This window comes from Desmodus rotundus, chromosome 5, assembly GCF_022682495.2.
Source record: "Desmodus rotundus isolate HL8 chromosome 5, HLdesRot8A.1, whole genome shotgun sequence".
NCBI classification, from domain to species: domain Eukaryota; kingdom Metazoa; phylum Chordata; class Mammalia; order Chiroptera; family Phyllostomidae; genus Desmodus; species Desmodus rotundus.
In genome coordinates this window covers 67,028,075-67,049,980 of record NC_071391.1, presented here as the reverse complement: position 1 = coordinate 67,049,980, position 21,906 = coordinate 67,028,075, and the positions used below count along the sequence as shown (strand labels likewise).

Here is a 21,906-nt window from a genome sequence, read left to right as displayed (position 1 = left end):
CTCCTCAGGTACTGAAGGCTTAACTATATTCATGGAGAAGAGAATTAAGATTTGAATTTGTCCTTGACAAATCAAGTTTCAAATGACCTTTCCTCCTTTTTATTTTAAAAGTGAAAATTACCTTCCTGAAATATGCATTTTAAAAAGATGGCCTAGATAAGACTTCCTGGAGAAGAAAAGGTATATATATGATGGGGGACCCAAAAAACCTGGAATTATCTTCTGGAGGACAGACCCCTTGTAGAACAGGTTTCCCCCAATAGGTGAGTGTTCTAGGAAACCATCTGTATCAGTGTACCAGCTGGTGTTGTTGTGAGAGGCTGCATTAGGCTTCAGTGAAATTCTCCCCCTTTCATGATGGGGGATTTATGAGTACATCTGCCCACACAGCACTAAGTGTTCAGCAGTTTTTGACCAAAAACGTCATTACCCTGTGCCCTACCCTCTCTATTCACCTGAACTCACTCTGAGCAACTTTTGTTTATTTGTTTCTTTCCCTGGATGAAAAAAGTCCTGAAAAGGAAAAATTTTGCTGATGTGGAAGAGGTGAAACAAATAAACAAAAATGGCAGAAGCACTAAAAGATGAAAAAATTAGAGAGTTCAAAAACTGTTTTGATCAGTGGAAAAATGTCTCGTTCAGTGTGTTACATCAAATGGAGAATACTTTGAAGGTGACTAAAGTTTAAACGTGTAAGAATAAATACAGTTTTTTAATAAACAAATTTGGGGGGTTTTCCCCCCACCCCACCCTGGCCTAGTATGTTCCGTAGGCACAGGAAAAGAAATGCAAGCTCCTCCTAGAAGTTCTTGGTTTCTTCAGGCTAACAGTGACAAGCCTTTTGAGATGAATAGAGGAGGCTTCTGGAATGGTAAAAAAGGATTAGAGGATTTTGGATTGTTTCTGGAGCCACACCTCTGGTCCTGTAAGGGCTAGATTTGTAAAAAAGGAACTATTGGGGTTATTTTAGTACCTCAGAGAATTGGGTTTCTGCCTAAAGGCACTAAAGGACTGACAAATTAAAAGGACTCAAAACCTAGTGTTGAAATGGTCCTTTCCCTCTGGCTACATTTAACTTAGGGGAAAAGAACTAAAAAAAGAAAAAATATATGTATGTATAGGCTCTGAATATCAGCTTCCAAGTTGGTCAAATCTCTGATCAAAAAGTTATTAAATCCTTCCAAGTGTCTTAGCTGTAAATATTACTGGCAGAATTAAACGAGCCCGTGGACCGAAGACAGTGCAAGATGACTACCCTCCCAAGATCCAGTCACTCCCAAAGAGTCAAAAGAAAAAGCAGCCTGTTATGTCCCAGAGGGAAAGGAACATTGCCCAGGCAGACGGAAAGCCAAGCCAAGTTCTTAGGATGGAAAACAAGACAAGAAAGAAGGCAACAGCTGTCCCTGGGAGAAAAATGGATAGACGACCAATTGGTCTAGAGTTGGAAATGAAGGGAAAACATGAGATATTATTATCCTCTCTCACTGGACTGAGGAGATATCCATTTAAAAAGATATTTGAGAATCTTCCATGGGTTTCAAAAATTCTTTACCCATGGTCTTTGATCTAGGAGTGAAAGGTATCTGAAAGGGACCATACATAGCCATAGCTGGTTTTATTCTGAGTTGATAACTATTCAATAGTCTTTTCACAGTGGAAAGGCAGTTTAGACAGAATTATTGGAATGAGTACTCAGATGAAGGAGGGTGGAGTGGAGCGATAGAAGTTCTGCTAGACTTTTGCAATGAATCTTTTAATGATACCACTTTTGAATTTTGAAACATTTTGCAAACTTCTGCATGACAATTAAATTTCTCATTCTATTGGCACAATTTGGGAACCCTTGTTTTCAAGTTCACTTAACAATTTTATCTAACCATAATTCTCCTTACATGGCCATTGCAACTCAAGGCATCTCCAGCAAGCTTCTCCTTTGCAAATATCTGCAGTTTCTGCGACTATAGTTCTTACACATAAAATAAGCAGATGTTTCATAAAGGTGGCACACTCAATTTTTGGAAATAAAGGATGCCATTTATCAATATTCACTTGACGGTCTCCTTTTGAACCCAGTCCAGCTCAAAATGAATCCAGACTGATCCCAGACTGAGCTCTTAAGTTAAACCCAATTTAAAATCCCACTCCTGCAAGAGGCTGAAACAGCAGCTAAGTTAGTTATTAACTTTTGGTTTGGTCATGCTGTTTAGCAAGAGTAATTTTATTTTGGCCTGTTGTTTCTTTTTTTAACAGTAGTATAGTCAATTTTTGTTCACATATCTACTGATTTTAAATCCAGTATACTTTGGGCTACATTTTAATTGTGATTGATGAAGGACTAAACATTCAAAGAAACATTTTGCGAGAACTGAACTGCTCGGAAAGATTCTAGAAATGTCAAATTAGGTTGTGGTGCCAATCACAAGCAATCTCATGACACATGATTATGCCAATTGTTGCCATGTGAAGCATCATCTAAAAGTATTGATATTTAAATTATGTTTAATCATAGTGCTAGCACCTTAAAAATGTTTTATTTTGAAAATGCTTAATACAAGTTTTTTAATTCCCATTAAAATGTTCTGTGAAAGACAATATGAAGAGAATTAGAAGACAAGCCTGAGACTTGGAGAAGATATTTTTTAAAAAAATATCTGATACAGCTCTTGCTGTTGTGGCTCAGTTGGTCGGAGTGCCACCCTGTAAGTGAGAGGTTGAGGTTTGGTCACTGGTCAGGGCACATGCTTCGGTTGCGGGTTTGACCCCCAGTCTGGGTGCATACGATCTCCGGTCCAAGAGCATACAGGAGGTAACCAATCAAAGTTTCTGTCTCACATCAATGTTTCTCTCTCTCCCTTCTTCTCTCCCTTCATCTCTCTCTAAAAAGCAATGAAAAAAAAAAAGCCTTCAGGTGATGATAAAAAAAAAAAAGAATATCTGATATATGACTATTATCTAAAAATATAGAAAGAATTCTTAAAACAATTTAAGAAAACAATGATTTAAAAAAAATGGGCCGAAGACCTTAACAGACATCTCGTCTAAGAAGATGACAGCAAATAAGCACGTGAAGAGCTGCATCACATCATATGTCATCAGAGAAGTACACATTAAACAGTGAGATTCTACTATACACCTATTAGAATTGCCAAAACCCAGAACACTGAAAACACCAAATGCTAATGAGGGTGTAGATCAGTTAGGAACTCTCGTACGTTATTGGTGGGAACACAAAATGGTATAGGCACTTTGAAAGACAGTTTGGCAGTATCTTACAAAGCTAAACATACTCTTAAAATAATCCCGTAATTATGGTCCTTGGTATTTATCTAAAGGAGTTGAAAATTCATGATGTCCTTCAGTAGGTGAATGGATAAATACTGTGCTATATGCAAACAATGGAACATTATTCAGTGCAAAAAGAAATGAGTTATTAAACCATGAAAACACATGAAGGAAACTTAAATGCATATTAGTAAGTGAAAGAAGTAAATCTTAAAAAGCTACATACTGAATGATTTAAACTATTTGATGTGCTGAAAAAGGCAAAATTATGGAGACATGGAAAAGATCGGTGGTTGCCAGAGACGGGGAATTGCGGCAGAGATGAGTAGACAGAGCTCAAGTGGTTTTGAGGGCATTGAAAATGCTGTGAATGATATCCTAATGATGAATATGTCACTACACATTTGTCTGAGCCAAAGAATGTACAAAACCAAGAATGACACTTAACATAAACTATGGACTTTGGGTGGTTATGCTATGTAATATATGTTTATCTTTGATTTTAAAAAATGTACTCTTCTAGTTAGTGGTGTTGGTAATGAAAGAAGGCATGTATGTGTGGGGGTAGGAGGTGCATGAGAAATCTCTATCTTCATCTCCATTAAAGGTTCATCTCCATTAAACCTAAAACTTGCTCTTAAAAAAATCTTTAAAAACCCTGTTATGTTATTTCTAATGTCATACCCATCAGGCAAAGATGTGTTGTCATTTTTGTTCTGTAGGCATCGTTATTTTACGGATGACATCAGGATGGAATATATAGTCATGCACTCCCAGTGACATTTCTGTCAATGACAGACCACATACTGACAGTAGTCTTGTAAGACTCCAATGGTGCCAAATTAACTGTGAGAAATGGAAGGGTGTGTGGTTCATAGAAGGGATTTTTCCCCTCTGACAGAGCCGTATCTGTGCGGTTTGGCAATAGACTCTCTTTAGCTCAGAGCACCTCAATTTCGAGTGCAGAGATTACCTCAGTTTTGAGCCACTGACCTGTTTTAGCACAAAGGAGCCTGCCCCCCACTGCTGTAGATTCAGAGGGTGCTCCAGCTCTCCCAGATCTGGCCTGCCCGTCTTCAGAAAACAGTGTCAATTCTTCGCTGAAGACCTCAGATTCTGCGCGAGGACACAGGTTCACAGGGGCTGGCTGAACTAGTCTTTATGAAGTGCCACTGCCACTTTAGGAAACCTTTGTGATGGAGCCGACCTGTTTTTGTTTTTTCGGGAATGTTTTTAGGTTGTAATTATGCAGAACACAATCAAGTTTTATTTCTTCCATCAACTCAATGTCACACAGAGCCCTTTATGTAAGATAGGGTCAATGGAGACAAAAAGAAATTTCCAAAGTCAAGATACTGGATCTTCAGTTTTGTACTCTTTTAGTGTTAGACACCTTATTTTTTGAAAGATGAGTACCGCAAACTGTCTCAATCTGACCACTGCTCCAACGTACAACAGCCAAATCACACAGCCGTGGCAGTCCACAATGTCCTTCTCTCCCTCCATCTTGATTTCTTTTTCCTACAAATCCTCGGGCCACCTGAACTCCCTTCTGACCGACATGATTGTGGTGATTTATGTCCTACCCAGTGTTTTTCTCCTAGATATTTCCAATCAATTCAGCTCACATCCTTGTCCATTGAAGCTTCGATATACTATTTGCAACCCTGTTGGAAAGAACCAGGGGCAGGACGGGTGGGACACTGTTTATCAAGTCCACAGTAGTGTGTGGTAATGTCCCAGGCCTTCACATTCACTCACCACTCCCTCACTGACACAGAGACACTTCCAGTCCTGCAAGATTCATTTATGGTAAATGCCTTACGCAACTGCCTACAATATTCAGTACAGTAACTCGCTGTACTGGTTTGTAGCTTATGAGCGACAAGCTATACCATGTAGCCGAGGGATGCAGTCGGCCATACCATCTGGATTTGTGTAAGTGCACTCTGTGATATTTGTGCGATGATGAAATTGACCACACACATTCCTTAGAACATTTCCCTATCGTTAAGACACACATGACTGTACTAAGTGATCAGAACTATGAGGTAACTTTGCATTTGGTATAATTTGGTTCTACTCCCTTGTAGTTTTGTTCCAAATATATGTTGACATAGTTCACAATGATAAACAAAACCCTAGAAAAAAATGAAAATGATGAAAATAACATATATTTGGACATAATGTGGAGCCAGGCTTCAAATTAGTTTAAAGTGTCTACTTATACCTGTTTTGGGTAATTAACGGTCAAGGAAATAAAAACTGGTCAGTTACATATTTCTCAGTGTTTCAGTAATTAAAATAAAATAGTAATTGAGTAGAAGCACGGTTATTGCTGACACTAAGTTCAGACACATTTTTCTGGAGGGCCCTTATTAAAAATTAATTAATTGATATAAAGGCCAGTAACCTGAAATTATTCTTATTGGCTACATAACTGTGAGTTTCATCTGCTTCAGTAAAGGTTGATGAAACCCAAGCATCAACAACAAACTGAGAAGTAATTATTCTAAAAATGTGCTCCTTAATCTTTAATATATACAATCACTTGGAATCTTGCTAAAATAGAATCCCTTTCAATAGATCAGGTATAGGGCCTGATCATCTGCATTTATAAAATGCTCCCAAGTGATGGTGGGGCTGATGGTCTGTGGACCACACTTTGGGTATCAAGGCTCTGACTGGAAACCAGTTTTACCTAATTTAATCCCTCTGCCGCTCTAGATTAATCCATACTTAGAGTATCAGGAAGAATATAGAGTCTGAGTATTTTTTCCAAGTAATCCTTCATAACTATTGTTCTCTCATCTGAGCGTTTGATAGATCTTGGCTAGATGTGACTTTGAGTTTGTTGTTTTTGACAAGAGCCTGAAATATGGCTTTTGTCAGGTAATTCCCTTTAGCCATAATAGAGAGTAAAGCTGCAGTTGACATGCTCTTGTGAAAAATGAGAAAACTAACGGAGCCTGAACACAAAGTCATCCCTCTCCTGTTCACAGTTAAGCCCAGAAGTACCCCAGGTAGAGGTAAGATTTTTCTAAGAAATGCAAAAATCCAATATGTAGAGCAATTTGGGAAAGCAATTCCACTTTTGTATATACACCTTGGAGAAATTCTTTCACACGTGCACAAGGAAATATAAAAGTATGTTCAGTGCAATATGTTTAATTACAAAAAATTAGAAACACTGGATGTGCATCAGAAGGGAAATGGACACGTAAATTCTACTTTTTCATTCTTTGAAAACTTAAAACTATTAAAGTGAATAGAATATATCTTTATGAGAGAAAATGGGTATACCTCAAAATATTATGTTTAGTAAACAAGAGAAGTTTCAGAATATTACCTATACTATGATACCACTTGTAAAAAATGAAAATAATGTATACTATTTGGGGATAATATATGTGGTGCAATTTTACAAACATGAACATAAGACAGCAAGTTGCCTGTGGTGGTTACCTCTGAGGACACAGGGAGAGTGTGAGCAGGAACATGGTCCCAGGATAGGGTGGAGCGATGACCTCGACTCCGTGATATTTCATTTCTGAAATAAAAAATGAGATCAATGTGATGATACCTATAGTATATAGTCTTAAATGGCTCACAATGATGTCTACCTCCTGGTATTTAGAGTGTACTTTCTTCTCCCCCTTGTGAACTGCAGCTAGTGACCTCCTTCTGGAAAACAGATTATGGCAAAAATAACGGAACGTGACTCTCAACATTGGGCTACAAAAGACTCTGGCTTCCATCTGACTTCCATTCTAAAGAAGAATGCTTAGTCAGGACCCAACTAAACAAATCTTCATTGACTACAGGGACTGGTTGCCTAGAAAACAATGCCAATCTGTTGAGATGGTCACAAGATATCACAGAAGATTAAAATAGATGAGATTTATGAAGAAACCTTAAAACCATAAATATGTAAGAGGAATCCTCTGTAGAAAATTTAGAAGTATGGTGAGGATATAAACAAAATGAGCAAAAATTATATTTTTGTTATCTCACGGTCTCTGTGGGTCAGGAAAAGCAAATGTGTCTCAGTTGGGTCCTCTGGCTCTGTGCCTTTCACAAGGCAGGACTGCTGCCTCATTCCAAGACTTAAATGAGTAGGGAGCCACCTGTAAGCACACTCAGCCCACCTGATTGTTGACAGGACCCAGGTGCTGAAGGCCGGTTGGACTGAGTGTCTCAATTGCCCAAGGCTGTTCTCAGACTCCACATGGTAGCTCACAGCATGGTAGCTGACTTCCAATAGCAGGGCAAAGCAGAGCAAGAGATAGCAAACACGATGGCCTCAGGAAGAATATGCATTTAGTCATTGACACTGATTGAGGAGAGGAAGTGGACACAGTCAGTGGGTAAAATGTTTGAGCTAGACTCAGAAAGGAGAGGAGGAGTGTAGCAGTACCTGGAGGGTTGTTCATTGGAGCTGAGCAATTAGAGAAGTCCTCAAATATTGCTTTGCTTTTAAACTGATATTGGATAATCACTATGATTGCTCTTCAAACTCCTCCACAAACCAAGAAGTATATAGTTTTTTTAAAAAAAATTGAGTTGTTAATAACTACTCTAAAATGGTTGTTTGAATATAAGTAATATAATTTAATTGATTTAAAATTTTTACTAAGATTTAAATTAGAAATTCTTGTAATAATATAAGTTAATTGGGAATCTTTAGGAGTGAGCACCTTAAACACCTACTAAATATGTCCAGCTTTTGAATTTTGTAATGTAGACAAGGATTAACCATGGCTGATAATATACTTTTCCTTCCCTTTATAAGTGAACAGCAAATAAATATTTCTTTTACTTAATCTCTTTACATTGTGGTGGTTTTAGTAGGAAAGAATTAAGTGGAGGCTGCGCCTCCTTCTATTTGTGATGAAATGGTTAGGTATATATATTTTATCTTCCTTGCACAGAGGCAGTCTGAATAGGAAGAATTCTAATTATAAAGTTCAGACTTCTACTAAGGGAGCCTGTTTCTGATATTCAGTGATTACAAATGTTATCTCAGGTGAGAAAAGAGTGGTTTTTTGGAAGCAGTTGAAGTGAATTACTTCTCACTAAGGTTAAGTATATAATTTTGGTTCTCTTTAATTTCATCAGTGATAAGCACAACCAGCAATTCACATAACACTCTAAGTCTGCCCAGTGTTTGGAGTTTCTACCGCTGGCTTCTGACATTGGGAGATCCCTGCAAACAACCAAATTTGTGGCTTCATACCCTCAGTAACTTTGGCTGAATTTTACTGTTAACACAGCTCATTTCCAGACCTGACTTGGCTTGTGGGCAATGGCATCAAGACTGAACATGAACTCTGTGTTGACAATTTTCTGCATTTCTTCAAAATACTCTTTGCTAGTAAATTGTTTTGGATGTCCAAACACAAAATTTAAATGATCTTTCATGATACTAAGAAGTCTCTCTGGGAGGGAGAAGATGTATTTCACTTGGATGATATACTCCTATATAAATTAGAATTACTTCACTTTCTCTCTATTTAAAAAGAGACCATATTCTACTAAAAATCTTACCAACTATGACCATTCATTGAAACTTTATAACTGTATTCTTTTGTTGTATTTTAATTTTTAGAGCTATAGTTATTGTTTTATATTAGTATGCTTTTATTTTCAGTTTAGCTATGTGCCATTTGAGCAAAGGCCATCTCATGTACCCCTCTTCATCCTCATTCAGCATTTAATGGTGTAAGCTTAGTAGGAGCTTAACAAACACTGTTGAATAAGGAGACATCTGTTTGAAGAATTTGAACTCTGAATTTAGGTTGAGTTTCTATCCTATGATAGAATACTTGCATGTATATTATTTTAAATAAACTGTATATTTTAGATACAAATGGAAAGAAAGAGCAATGTCCTCTCTGTTGATAGGGTTGCCTAGTGGTTCGTCTTCTTCTGAATATAATAAGGGGTTGACACACTTGGTCATTTTCACAAATGACAGCATCTCTGAATCATCTGACCTCTCTTTTATAGCTATATTAGAAAATGACAAAAAATCTATTAGACACTCAATTTATATTATGTGTGCAACATAATGCCACTGCCCATAAAATATTGATCACAATGCTTTTTAATAAATAATGCTTTAATACTTAGGAATCCTTGAAAGTTTCACACTGACAGTTCATACTTGTTTGACTTTTATAAGGAATCTTAATTTAAATTTTGAAAGGCAACTTAAAGTTAAAGGAAACTGTAGGTATTTTAGGGATTTTTATTAGATGCACATGTGGTATTAAAAGTTTTTCTCACATTATAACTGTGAATGTCATAAAATACATTTTCTAATTAAATATTTCAAAATTATGGAAATTATCACAAAAATATATTAATAATCATTAAAAGTACATTTCTTGTCATTGCGTTGTGAACATAGTAGCCTAAATAATATTTTCTCTAGATTATGTTACTGAAACACATAGGTCACATTACATGAATAAGCTAGATAAGGCCATAAATTAGAGATAACCAGCAGGTAGAGAGGGTTGGGATTTGACTTTAGACATAATCTTTGAGAAAAATGGGCACGGATGGGATTGTTTAAAAGAGATTTAAGTCTGAAAGGCAAGTTTAGAATCTAGGTAGGCATATAATCTCTGATCAAGATCCGGGAAACAATTGCAAATGTGATCCAGTGTCACGAAGTAAGTCTTCCCTAAGAACCTAGCTGTAGGACTCTCGGATTTGGTCATACTTAACAAGTCTTGGCAGGAAGAAAGTTAGTATCTGGGCAGCCTATCAATAAATGGCAATAATTTCAAAAGGAATTAGAGAGGCAAGATATCAGCTTCATTCCAGCAGAGAACTCTACAAGGGAAATCATTGTCTCCATTTAAAAAAATATATAGCAGTGCTCCAAGAACCTCCACCGAGAGAAAGGCTGATTGGTCCCAGAGTCATCATTTCACGGTAAGGCTTTATCTTGTTGCTCAGGCATCTCTCGTGGGAGATTACTGCTGACGCCATGGTAACATAGGAGGTCTTACCTTCTTTATTGCTCTAGTCCAGCGAATTTCAACCGGGGTGCTGCAAGGATTTTAAAAACATGCAATACCTGACTATTTAGCCAGGGACACTGGCCTGTTTTCCCTTATACTGTAAAAAAAAAAAAAAAAAAAAAAAAAAGACAACAGCCAACACAATGGCCATCCAATGGGAATGAATCAAAATCACAACTATTTTTTTGTCAGATCGGCAAAAATTATATGTTTTGGCGTGTCACAAAATTTTAGTAATGAGTTTATGTGTGCCATACATGAAAAAGGTTAAAACTGCTGTTCTAATGTGGTTCAGAGGTGGTCCAGAAATTTGTGTAGTTTGGGTTGTTTCAGTGACTCTACAATGAACTGCTTTAATTTAGGGAGTAGAGACCAGAAATGCTAAATGACCTATAAATATAGTGCACAGGGCCCTTAAATGTCCTGCAAGACATTCACATGTGGTGAAAATTCTTATAATTTATTGAGACTAGAATTAACCTTTGTATTATATTATATACAACATATAATGCATATGCCATTGTAAAAATTGTGTAAAGTACAGTAAAATTATATTGCATTTTGTTAAGAACTTCACCCAGAGTGTTGACCATTTAGAAAATCACATCATCTAACATCAATGACACTCATGATATTTGAGTTTCCAATGCTTAGGTCAGTTTGCAGCTGTTGCTGCTACATTCATGAGGATTTTACGAACAAAAACAAACTGATTACTTCTTTATGTCTTTTATTATAAATGTTACCGAGAACTTACATAAGAATAAAATACTATTTTATGTTACTTCTCTTTTTAAAATCAAGATTTTATTTATTTATTTTTAGAGTGAGGGAAGGGGAGGGAGAGAAATATCAATGTGTGGTTGCCTCTTGAGTGCCCCCTACTGGGGACCTATCTAGCAACACAGGCGTTTGCCTTGACTGGGAATCAAACCGACCACCCTTTGGTTCACAGGATGTCACTCAATCCACTGAGCAACACCAGCCAGGGCAACTTCTCTTTTATTTGATCTTTTATTAAATTAAAAAAAAAAACTGTATATAAGTAAGTTAGAGTATTTAATTTTTTTTAAAAAGAGAATTATAAAGTATTTTTTGTTAAAAAGATTCAAGAACCACTAGCATAAATATGGATGTGCAGCACTTTCCCCTCATTTCTAAATTGTTTTTCTGGACTTGCTGAGTTTGTTAGTAAAATTCAAGGATAACAAAATGGAAAAGGAGAAAGAATATATATATATATAATATATATGAATGTGATTTTAGATGTGTAAGTATAATTTACTAAACAGCTCCAATTTATGTCACCTCCAAATCTTGCCCCGGCATACCTCCATAGCTGAGACCATCTTGCCCAAGTAATTTGGATGATCCCGCAGCATATCTTAACTTTCTGATACAAACCTAGGAGAAACCTACCCAGAGAAATTCACTCTTTACTTTTCTCACATGTCTACCTTCCCATTTTAGTTACCTGTTTGAAGATCTATTTGGGAGGAATATATGTTCTCCTCAGAAAAGACCCTGTTCTCTACAAAGGTGACTGAGCCCTAACTTGCTATGTGGTTGCCCTGCAGAGTGCAAGATTAGTACCCCGACAACACCAAGTCAGCTGAAATGCAGACCGATTGTACTACACATATAGCAAAGTGTATGAAAATATTTACTGTTCACGTCGTGAGACTTTATGGTGAGAGCAGGATGGGCTGGTCTGAGAACAGTGTGAGCAAGGCACGGGAAGGAATGGGTAGCTTTGGTTTTTACTGTGGCTGGGGAGTAGGGTTGGGGTGAGAGTTCTTATGTGGGCTGGGGTTTGCTCGGTGTGAACTTTCCTACCTAAGTCAAGGGACAAATGCTCATCAGCTCCTCAGCCTGGCTTATCAGCTTTCCCTGGGGTAAGTAAAAGGGATAAATCCTGACCACTTAAAACCATCAGTGGTCAGAGATAAAAAATGGAGTCAGACTTGTGATTACAAGACCACATGGTGAAAGTCCCTACATGTAAAAATACAAACCAAGAATCTCACATCCATATAATATAAATGTCTGAACAATAACACTGGACCTTTTAGAAGGGTTAAAAAACAGGATTTAAGAATAGAGACACAGGATAAAAACCTATTTTCAGAATTTGGGCATATGAAGAAGGACTTAAGGTGCTTAAGGATCACATAGAAAACCAGTTATAAAAACTGTAGCACTATAACTGGTAAAGTTAGATATAAGGTTGAGTAATTGAGTATCTCCTGTCATAAGCCCTAGACCTGAGGATACACTTTAACTAGGTTGTTATTAAAAAGCCTGGATTAAGGAGAAAAACATATAAGTAAGGCTTCATAATAAAAGGATATTTATGTCAGTGTACATTACTTTCTGATAAAATTATGTCTTTCAAGTTTGAAAATCATTTGTTTAAGTATATTAATTAAAATAAGAAATTCTGGATATTATAACAATTTCTCAACACAATACACATTTATTTCTTATTCATGTCATGTTCCATTTGGTTTTTCAATATGGAGAGTTGGGAACCAGATTTAGTCCATATAACATCTTTGACATCTATCAGAGCTTTGCTGGCACCCACTGTTTCTTTACCTTCAGCTAGTTGACAAAACAAGAGAGAGAGGATGGTGAATCGGGTGGGATTTTTGTAACTAGTCCAGGATTTCACTTACCCTTATTACTGGTAATGTAGAGGGAACTAAAAAGATAGAAACATAGCAGTCAAATTTGAAAAAGTCAAACAAATAGGTAAAGAATGAAGATATAAAAGTTTTTTACAGAGATGATAAGACATTAAAAAATCTAAGCTATGCCTAAGTGATACGAGGAGAACAAATAAAGAAATGTGCTTGAAAAAGAAATTCTGGAAACTGAAAGTTATATAAACTGCACCAAGATATATCAACCAAATTCTAGAAATTAAATGATGAAGAAAGAGGCCTGTGGATATCCAGGCATAAAATCCAGTCACTGAGGAGTGAAGAGAGTCAGTCTGGAACCTGGACATCACTATGGTAACATTAAGTGGGAACACAGACAGTGGAACAATATCTACAGTCATTAATAGTGAATGCTTAATTTGATGCCCAGTCAAGGCATCTTTCAATTAGAAAGACAACAAAGAGGTATTTCTTAACCATATAAGAAGGTTATTGCACATATGATCTTTTTATTGGGGAAAAAATAAGAAACTTAGAAATTGAAACCTGTGGTGAGAAGACATAATAAATGTTTAATCTTTTAATAGTAATAACTATGAATAAGAAACCATGTGAACTGTGATTAACAAAGAAAACTGAAAAATTCAGGAAGTTAACTTGGGGAAAGTAATGAGAACCTTTTTTCTCATCCTTGAGAAAAAGGATGTTAATTTTATCATTCTTTCAAGGGGAGAAACACAGATCATTTCAAAACTGAAATAATCCTCTTCTGAAGAAAAGACACTCTTGAGATATGAAGCTGATATTTCACAGATAATAACCACTAGAATTTAGGTTCAATCATTTACAAATATTTTATAGTCTGTTCATTAAAAGTCTGATCAAGGAAAAAAACTCAAAGGCATCACTCCTATGAAAAATTAAGATCCTGTGTGATGGCATCTGCCTGTTACACAACTATCAAAGATTTCTGCCTCATTAAGTACAGATTTTCACTTATTGGTTATCAAGATCTTTGCGATGGTTTACTGTCATATAGGTGTTGAGGTCTACCTACACAAGTTACATATTCCGTCAAGCTAAAAACTGCAAAATGTAAGGACATTGTTGGAAATAATGAATGCGTGATCCGTATCAATAGATGGAGTCGACGATTATACGAGAACAAATCAAATCGTCTTTCTGAGTTTACCTATAATAATTCCTTCCTGATATAAAACTTTAAAACCCGATCTCTTCAGAGGAAGTTTCGTTAATGATTACCCTATGTAGACACATGCTCTGTCACCCTTGCAGTGAGTTTTATTTCTAGGAGGAAAATGAGAGCAGAGGGTGAGTGCGTGCACGCTAAGATGCTTTTGGAGTGACAACGAACGAAAAGGAGATGTGTAACAGAGCGTGGGCAGTCAAAATGGAATGAACGTCATTCAGACTAGTCACATGGTTTTCAGTTTGCAATTTAGCAAATCTTATCCTCTGCTTTTCCCAGACTGACAGGCTTTTATTTCTCTTGTCTGTTTTGACGATATTCAGAACCTAAGTTTTGAAACCAAAGGAACTTACTTAAAATCAACTATTTCCTGTCTGGCTAATTTTGTATAAGTCTCTCAGAACCGGAGAGTTTTCATTTTTGAATTAGAAATTATGATAATGCTCAGCTCATAGAATTAAATAATATAAAAGTGCTTTATAAATATTATAACATAAGTATGATGATAATAATTATCGTATAAGTAACAGTACTAGTGGTAATCAGGTTCTAGATACCAACAGTCATGGATTTGTATTCCAGGTTCATTTTTATTGCTATATAAATTTAATTCATTGATATCAAGCTCAGTTTTTTCGTCTATAAAATGGGAGGATTATTTCTGGCCACATGGTAGTCGTGTTGCATGATACAATGCAATAAAGTTTCAGTATAATGTCTGACATATAGTGTTATACCACAAGTAAAATTTATTATTATTTATTATAATTTATTGAGTACTTATACTATGGATTGTACTTATAAATGTTAATGTCAATTAATCCTCATTATAATACTGCTGGGAGATCTTATCATCTACAATTAATAAGTGGTGCAGCAAAGGATAAAGGTAGTTGGCCCAAGGCTAGAAAATGATGGTTCTGGACTTTAAACCCAAGTATGTCTGACTCTAAAGCTCATGGATGTTGTAATTTATACATATGTAAAACATATTTATTAAATGTTAATTTTATACATTGTAAGCATTTATAATCTCTAGCTAAATAATCATTCTAATGTTAAAAGATGAGAAGGGATTATTTTTCATGACTTGTTTGAAAAATAAGTCATGAAATAGTTTAACTCTAAATAAATGGTTTAACTCTAAGAGTTTGATGAGATTTCATGTTTTTCTAAAATTTTATAAAGTTATTATGATGCAACAACTAATGCAACCTTTTGACAATAATTTCCTCTAGTCATGTAGTTATCCAATCATTTCTTTTCCTCTTTTGAATAAAAGGTTTAAGTGACAGCAATATAATTTGGTATAGAGAAACACATGTCAGTTATTTTCATTTTACTGCTGTTGTAGGTTAAGAAAAAGAGCTCAGCTAAGTACCTAGGACTAAATAAAAGCCTTCTTAGTGCTTAACTGTAGTGAGTGCTCAGTTCTTATTGGATGAATGTTTAGAATACCATGAACACTTCTCTTAGATGCTCCCCTCTCCCAAAATGTACATATGATGCATTTAAAGAAAGAAAATTCGTGTACCCATATTTTAAGTATGAAGGTATAAAACATTTTCAGTTATAGTTTTTAAAGATTGAATTTCCTGGGACACTCATTCTTGCATTTCTTTCCTGCTATTTTCTTGTGCTGATCCACGTAGGATATAAACCTCTACTTGTTGAGTACAGACATTGGAAATACGTGTTATCTAAAATCTTCCCTCTTCATTTTTCTAAGGTGGTGGTTTTAAAAGAAGGGCAATTTTGATCCCAGGAGAAATTTACCAATGCCTGCAGACATTTTTAATGATCGCCTTTTGGGGAGGGGCACTACTGGAATGTAGCGAATAGAGGCCAGGGAGGATGGGAAATATCTCACAACACACCTGACAGTCTCACAACCCAGAATATCCCAAAATGTCACTGGTGCCAAGGAGAGAATCTTGATCTAAGATTACCAGGCAATCAAATTTATGATGAATAAAAATAAAGCAAAGTTTGTACTTCTTCCTAAATTCACACTTCAGGGTGCTCTAGGTATGCACATAATTCTCTAAATTCTTACACTACTGCAGGCGAACATGACTTACACTTCCGCAGCACAATTAGTCATCATTTCTCTAGCAAAATTATCTTTCTCAAGCCCAACCTGATATTTGGGGCCCATATTTATTTCTACCTTTCCATGAAATTTTCATTAGTGTAAAAGTACGTTTATTATAGATTTTCTCTGAGTATTAACTAATTAAATGAGATAGAATCTGTTATCTGGCATACAGTAGGCATTTAATAAGTTTACATGCTCTTCACTTTTGCCTTCCTTTTTAAGTCTTTTCTCTTCTGATGTTTTTATTTATTGTATTTACTTACTGGTGAACATTTAATTTTATATAGTTTTGACATTTTTGTTCAGTTGATTTTTGAGGATATGTTTTATTTAGTCTATGAGAATATACTTATTTGCATTATATGATGTTTCCCCACACCCCAGCATTACTGACAGGAAGGAGTTCTTGACCGAAGGAGTGAAGAAAGGAACATGTGCAGAATGCATAGACACGGGTGTTTTCATATCTGTGGTGTTGAAGCAGTAACACAATATTAATTCATGTCTTTTTCTTTATTGTACATTATTTTTAACATTCTAAGAGTTTCTATAACTTTTAGTTTTTTAAGTAAAGCTTTTTAAATTTAATCTTTATTGTATGTTTCCATTACCATTTAGTCCCCTTTTACCCACCTCCCCCCAGCAGCTGCCACACTGTTGTCCATGTCCATGAGTCCTGTTTCCTTTTTGCTCAGTCCCTCCGCCCCGTAACAACCCCCCTAGAGCTGTCACCCAGGTTTCCATCAATGAGTCTGTCCCCATTTTTCTTGTTAGTTTAGTTTGTTCATCAGATTCCACATATGAGTAAAATCATTAAGTAATGTTTTTAACTATTGTTCATATGGTAATACTCTGTTTTGTATGAATACAAAAATATATATATTTTAAAATATACAAAAACAATGATTTAAATGTTTATTTTTTCATTATAAATCATATTTTTAAAAGCAATTTCAATCAATTACAAAAATATTCTATTTAGGTCTCAATTTACTAAAGCGATACAATTTGATCACTATACCTTTCTTTTGGTAAGTGCCTTTGAGTATAAGAAAAGAGGAAGAATTTTGAACATAATTGAGAAAAACATATCTTGATATTTAAGGAAATTTTAAAGTGTGTCTTTTTGGTCCTTACAGAAAGTGTGGACTACGGGCCAGTATTTGTGCAAGAACCAGATGATACAATTTTCCCAACGGATTCTGATGAAAAGAAAGTAGCACTGAATTGTGAAGTTCGTAGCAACCCAGTTCCCAATTACAGGTAGAAATTCACCATTATTCATTTTACCTAAATCTTAAAAATTCCCTTTAATGAAATTCTGACACTCTCAAGGAGTATTATAATGTCTCAAGTAATTTTTACTGTTTGTCTTCTGGTTTTTCTTAAGATGGCTTCGAAATGGAACAGAGATTGATTTGGAAAGTGATTATCGCTACAGTTTGATAGATGGGACCTTCATTATAAGCAATCCAAGTGAAGCAAAAGATTCTGGTCATTATCAGTGTCTAGCAGCCAACACTTACGGAAGTATTCTCAGTAGAGAAGCCATACTTCAGTTTGCCTGTGAGTAAAGTTTGGGTTTTTTTTTATGTGTATGTATATAGTATATATGTATTTAATTTTAAAGTTAAGTTAGGCAAAAGCATAGGACCTCAAAATTTAAAACAGTGAAAAACCTTGGTAAGTATTAGAACAATACATTTCTACCTAAAAAAAATTGGAAATTCTTTGAAATGTTTGCACTCTTCAAATAAAGCACATTTTAGCCTGGGAGGTTAAAAATACTACTCATGAGAGCAGATAAAGTTTTATTTTTAGAACTAAAATATTTTTTGAAGTATAGTGAAAATAGATTTCTAATTTGATCTGCTTTTTAAAATAGCTACTTATCTGCTTTCATTACTTCTACTGTTTATTGTAGTCTATTCGCTACCGATTCTTCTGAACGTAAGTGGGTATATATTACAAATTCTGTTTATGGTCATGTAACCAAAGAAATGTCTCTAAAATGCAACTATTTTAGATTCTGACTAGAATTTCCTAACCCGTTGTCTCGATATTTTTGAATAGAAAAAAGATACCACATTGTAATGTTACATATATAGTATAATATATACATTCCTAAAATAGATCATACATCTAATTAACTAAATGTAATGATTTTTAAACTCAAACTTTTTCACTTGTGATGAGGGCTTACACCAAATTAAGGATAGATTACTAGGTAAACAAAACAAAACAAAAGATCTTAGTATTATTTCTTAATAAGTAATCCTTCTTGATTTAAATTCTTGAAGAATACAAATTATAAAATATAGATAGGCAGACCATGAATCTTTATGTTAATAATTTATATATAACTGTATTGGCTACATAATTCTTATTTTTAAGTTAAAATTATACCCTGAAGAATGAAATAATTGATGTTTATTTATATAATCTTTATCACATATTATTTCTAATTAACCCAGAATCCAGACAACCTATTATAGAAGTATAAAGGAGAAAAGGAAAGGAAGAAATGATAGCAGATCAGTTTGGAGAACATTGATCTAGGTCCTAGAAAAATCTAAACATTATCTTTTAAAGTAGATTCAGTTAGGGAGCTTATCTAGGAACTTAACATACACTAAATATACCACAATAGTAGCCTATATACACTCTTTTTATTTTAGAATATAATGATGTGTTGTATCAAAGAACCTATTACTTTTCAGTATACACATTTTAAAAATTACCTGATAAACAAAATAATTCTAATTGCTTTTCTATCGATTACAGTCTTTTCAAGAAAGGTAGAGCAAATCCAGAGAACATTATGTACAGATATTAGTGACTTACACCTTTCTCTTTACACTATACAATCTGACACGTATACACTGATTCACAATAGCCTGTATATCAGGCTTTTTCCCACCCTCAAAATCCACAGGGTGGCAAAATACGTGAGCATTCCTGAATGCCTTAGAGCAGAAATATATTTACTGGAAGATTCTACACGCCTTTTAAAAGTATTTTATTGAATTTATTGGTGTTATATCAGTTAATAAAATTATATAGGTTGCTAAGGTACAATTCTATAGTACATCATCTGCATATTTTATTGTGTGTTCACCACCCAAACTCAAGATCCTACATGTCGGTATGACTGTGCTTTCCTAGGATTTCTGCAAAGACTAGTCACGTCTGTCAAATACTCACCCCACCTGCAGTGAGCACCTTGGTCCCAGCATTTACAATTCAATGACTAGTCAAAGAAAGTTCATTGTTATACACCTATATCAACTGTCTGTGTATCTATTATCTATCATCTGTCTGTCTAATCATCTTATCATCAAGCTCTTGTGCTTAGTTTAGAATAACATTTGCTTTATTTTTAATTGAAACACATGGGTAGACATATATATGCATTTTTTGGTAGCATCTATGTCCCTGCCCCTCCCTACTCACAGGACACTTCACTCAACAGTGTTCTGGAGGCCACTCATGTGCATGAGATCCCAAATGTGCCTGGTTGAAGCAGTTAGTCATTTATGTAGGGAAGGCCACTCCGGCCCCAATTAGTCTGCTAGTAAGTACTACTATATCTATATTGATGATATAAGGAAAATTAAGTTTTCAGATTTAGTTTTATCTTTTTTTCCAAGTAATCTTTGGGGGAAAATTCAAATGTAGAAGACAGAGAGAAAAGGTGAAGTCAATCAACTTGCCTTCCAGTACACTGGGGTGTGAGCATAAGCACTGTAGGATTCTAGGGGTCAAGATTAGGGGCAGAAAATGAGGTGGGAAGTTGGTGAGAAAGAGAGGGGGTTCTGAAAGGAAGTAAAAGGATACAGAGGTAAAGTCAGATCAAAAACTCTGTGCCATCTTTCTTTCATATCATGAATCTCTATGTCCAGCCCTGTAGATAAAAAGAAAATGAACTCACTGTTTATTTTTAATAGAATGTTTAAAGTCCAAAGGGCTTTTTTGGGTGGAACAACCTCCTCATTGATGACACACTGGAAGACTGAAATTATCAATCCTTTATACCCATCAACCATTAAGTAAAAATTTAAATATTCATTACACAATAACACTTTAAAACACATATTTAGTAAATTTAGATAAGTATTTAAACCTATGTAAAAATTAAATATTCAAATCTAATACATGAGTCTATTAAATGTTATAAATGTCATAAAATTAGACAAAATTTATAAATTATGAAAATTATTATAAAACTTTTAAATTAATACTTATAATTAAACTGTTGTGTGTATACTTGAGTTATATTTTTATACTTTAGTAAGTTTACAACAATTTTATTATGTAAACACTTATTTTTTGTACATTAATTTTACCATACATATGTAGAGAGAGAGAGAGAGAGAGAGAGAGAGAAACTTTATCAGATGTTCCTCTACTATGATCTTCCAAAATAAAATAGAAAAGAGGATCATATTACCCAATCCAGATTCAGTTTATGAATTGCCAACCAATTGAATTTTGGTTGTTTCATTCAAAAGTGGGACCTGCTTAACAGACTCTGCCTCTTTATTAATTGAATATTACTGTTGTATTATCAATGATACCTTAAATTTATAGCTTTTACATATGTCTTTGCCCTTCGGAATCTAACATTTGCTTTAAATGATGTGATTCTAAGATATACTAGGCAATGTTAGATAAACATCAGATGGGTCACTTCTAATTATATTTGTTTAAAAAGGCACTAATCTATATTATCAATAGATACATATTTAATTAAAGAATAAAAGTATCCACATATTAACAAGTTCATATTTATTAAACAAAACATAAACATATCCTATTAGAGTCTTCTCTCTTTTCATGAAAATCTCATGTACACTATACACATGCATGTATCATATAAAGCACTCTGGCTTTGAGTAACATTAGACTTGCAGGAGTTTTTGCATATTCAACTTATTTATATACACACACAATTTGTCACAGTTTGGCTATTTTGACTCCCTTAATACTAACTTCTTTGTCTTCTTATTAACCAGAAATATATTTTAAATAATTCTAGCTTCCTACTAACAATGTCTTGATCCCCTACCTACCCTCCAAGTAAAGCCTAGATTCAGCTGCTTAATTGACAGTAATATTTAGAAACAAAAATCTAAGTGCTACAAGTGCATATAAGATTGTTCCACATAAGTTCTGGGGGTGGTTAAGATGACATTATTACTAAAATAGTTCAGCAAAAGATTTTTAAAAACAACATCTTTTTAAAAATCCAGAGATTATATTGATAGTTTACGCAGGGGTGGGCAGAAGGAGGTTCACAGTTGTTAGTGTGGAATATAGTATAATAATTAACAAATATAATACAAGGATAAACTCTGTGTTTAGCATACTCACAACTGTGAACTTACTTTTGCCTACTTCTGTATTTAGTGAATACTTAATTCTGTGGCAGTAATATTTTTAAATACATTAATTCATTTCATCCTCATAACCAACATGGGTTGTCATATCATAAAATATATATTAATTTTACAGATAATACATCTTATTTAACTCTAGGGGCACTCAATCTTTTCCTATTTTAATATAAATATATATTATATTCCTTTTATGACATACTCAATTTTATTTTTAATT

General features: G+C 34.7%; 1 protein-coding gene across 1 annotated transcript in view; it reads left to right on the top strand.

Moving 5' to 3' along the window:
- The window catches only part of CNTN5 (contactin 5), a 1,123,225-nt gene that overhangs the window by 674,599 nt on the left and 426,720 nt on the right, over positions 1-21,906 (top strand). The window contains exons 5-6 of the mRNA XM_024574613.3: positions 17,430-17,553; positions 17,681-17,856. Of these exons, the coding sequence (XP_024430381.3) occupies positions 17,430-17,553; positions 17,681-17,856 (300 nt within the window). The remainder of the gene's footprint in view (positions 1-17,429; positions 17,554-17,680; positions 17,857-21,906) is intronic.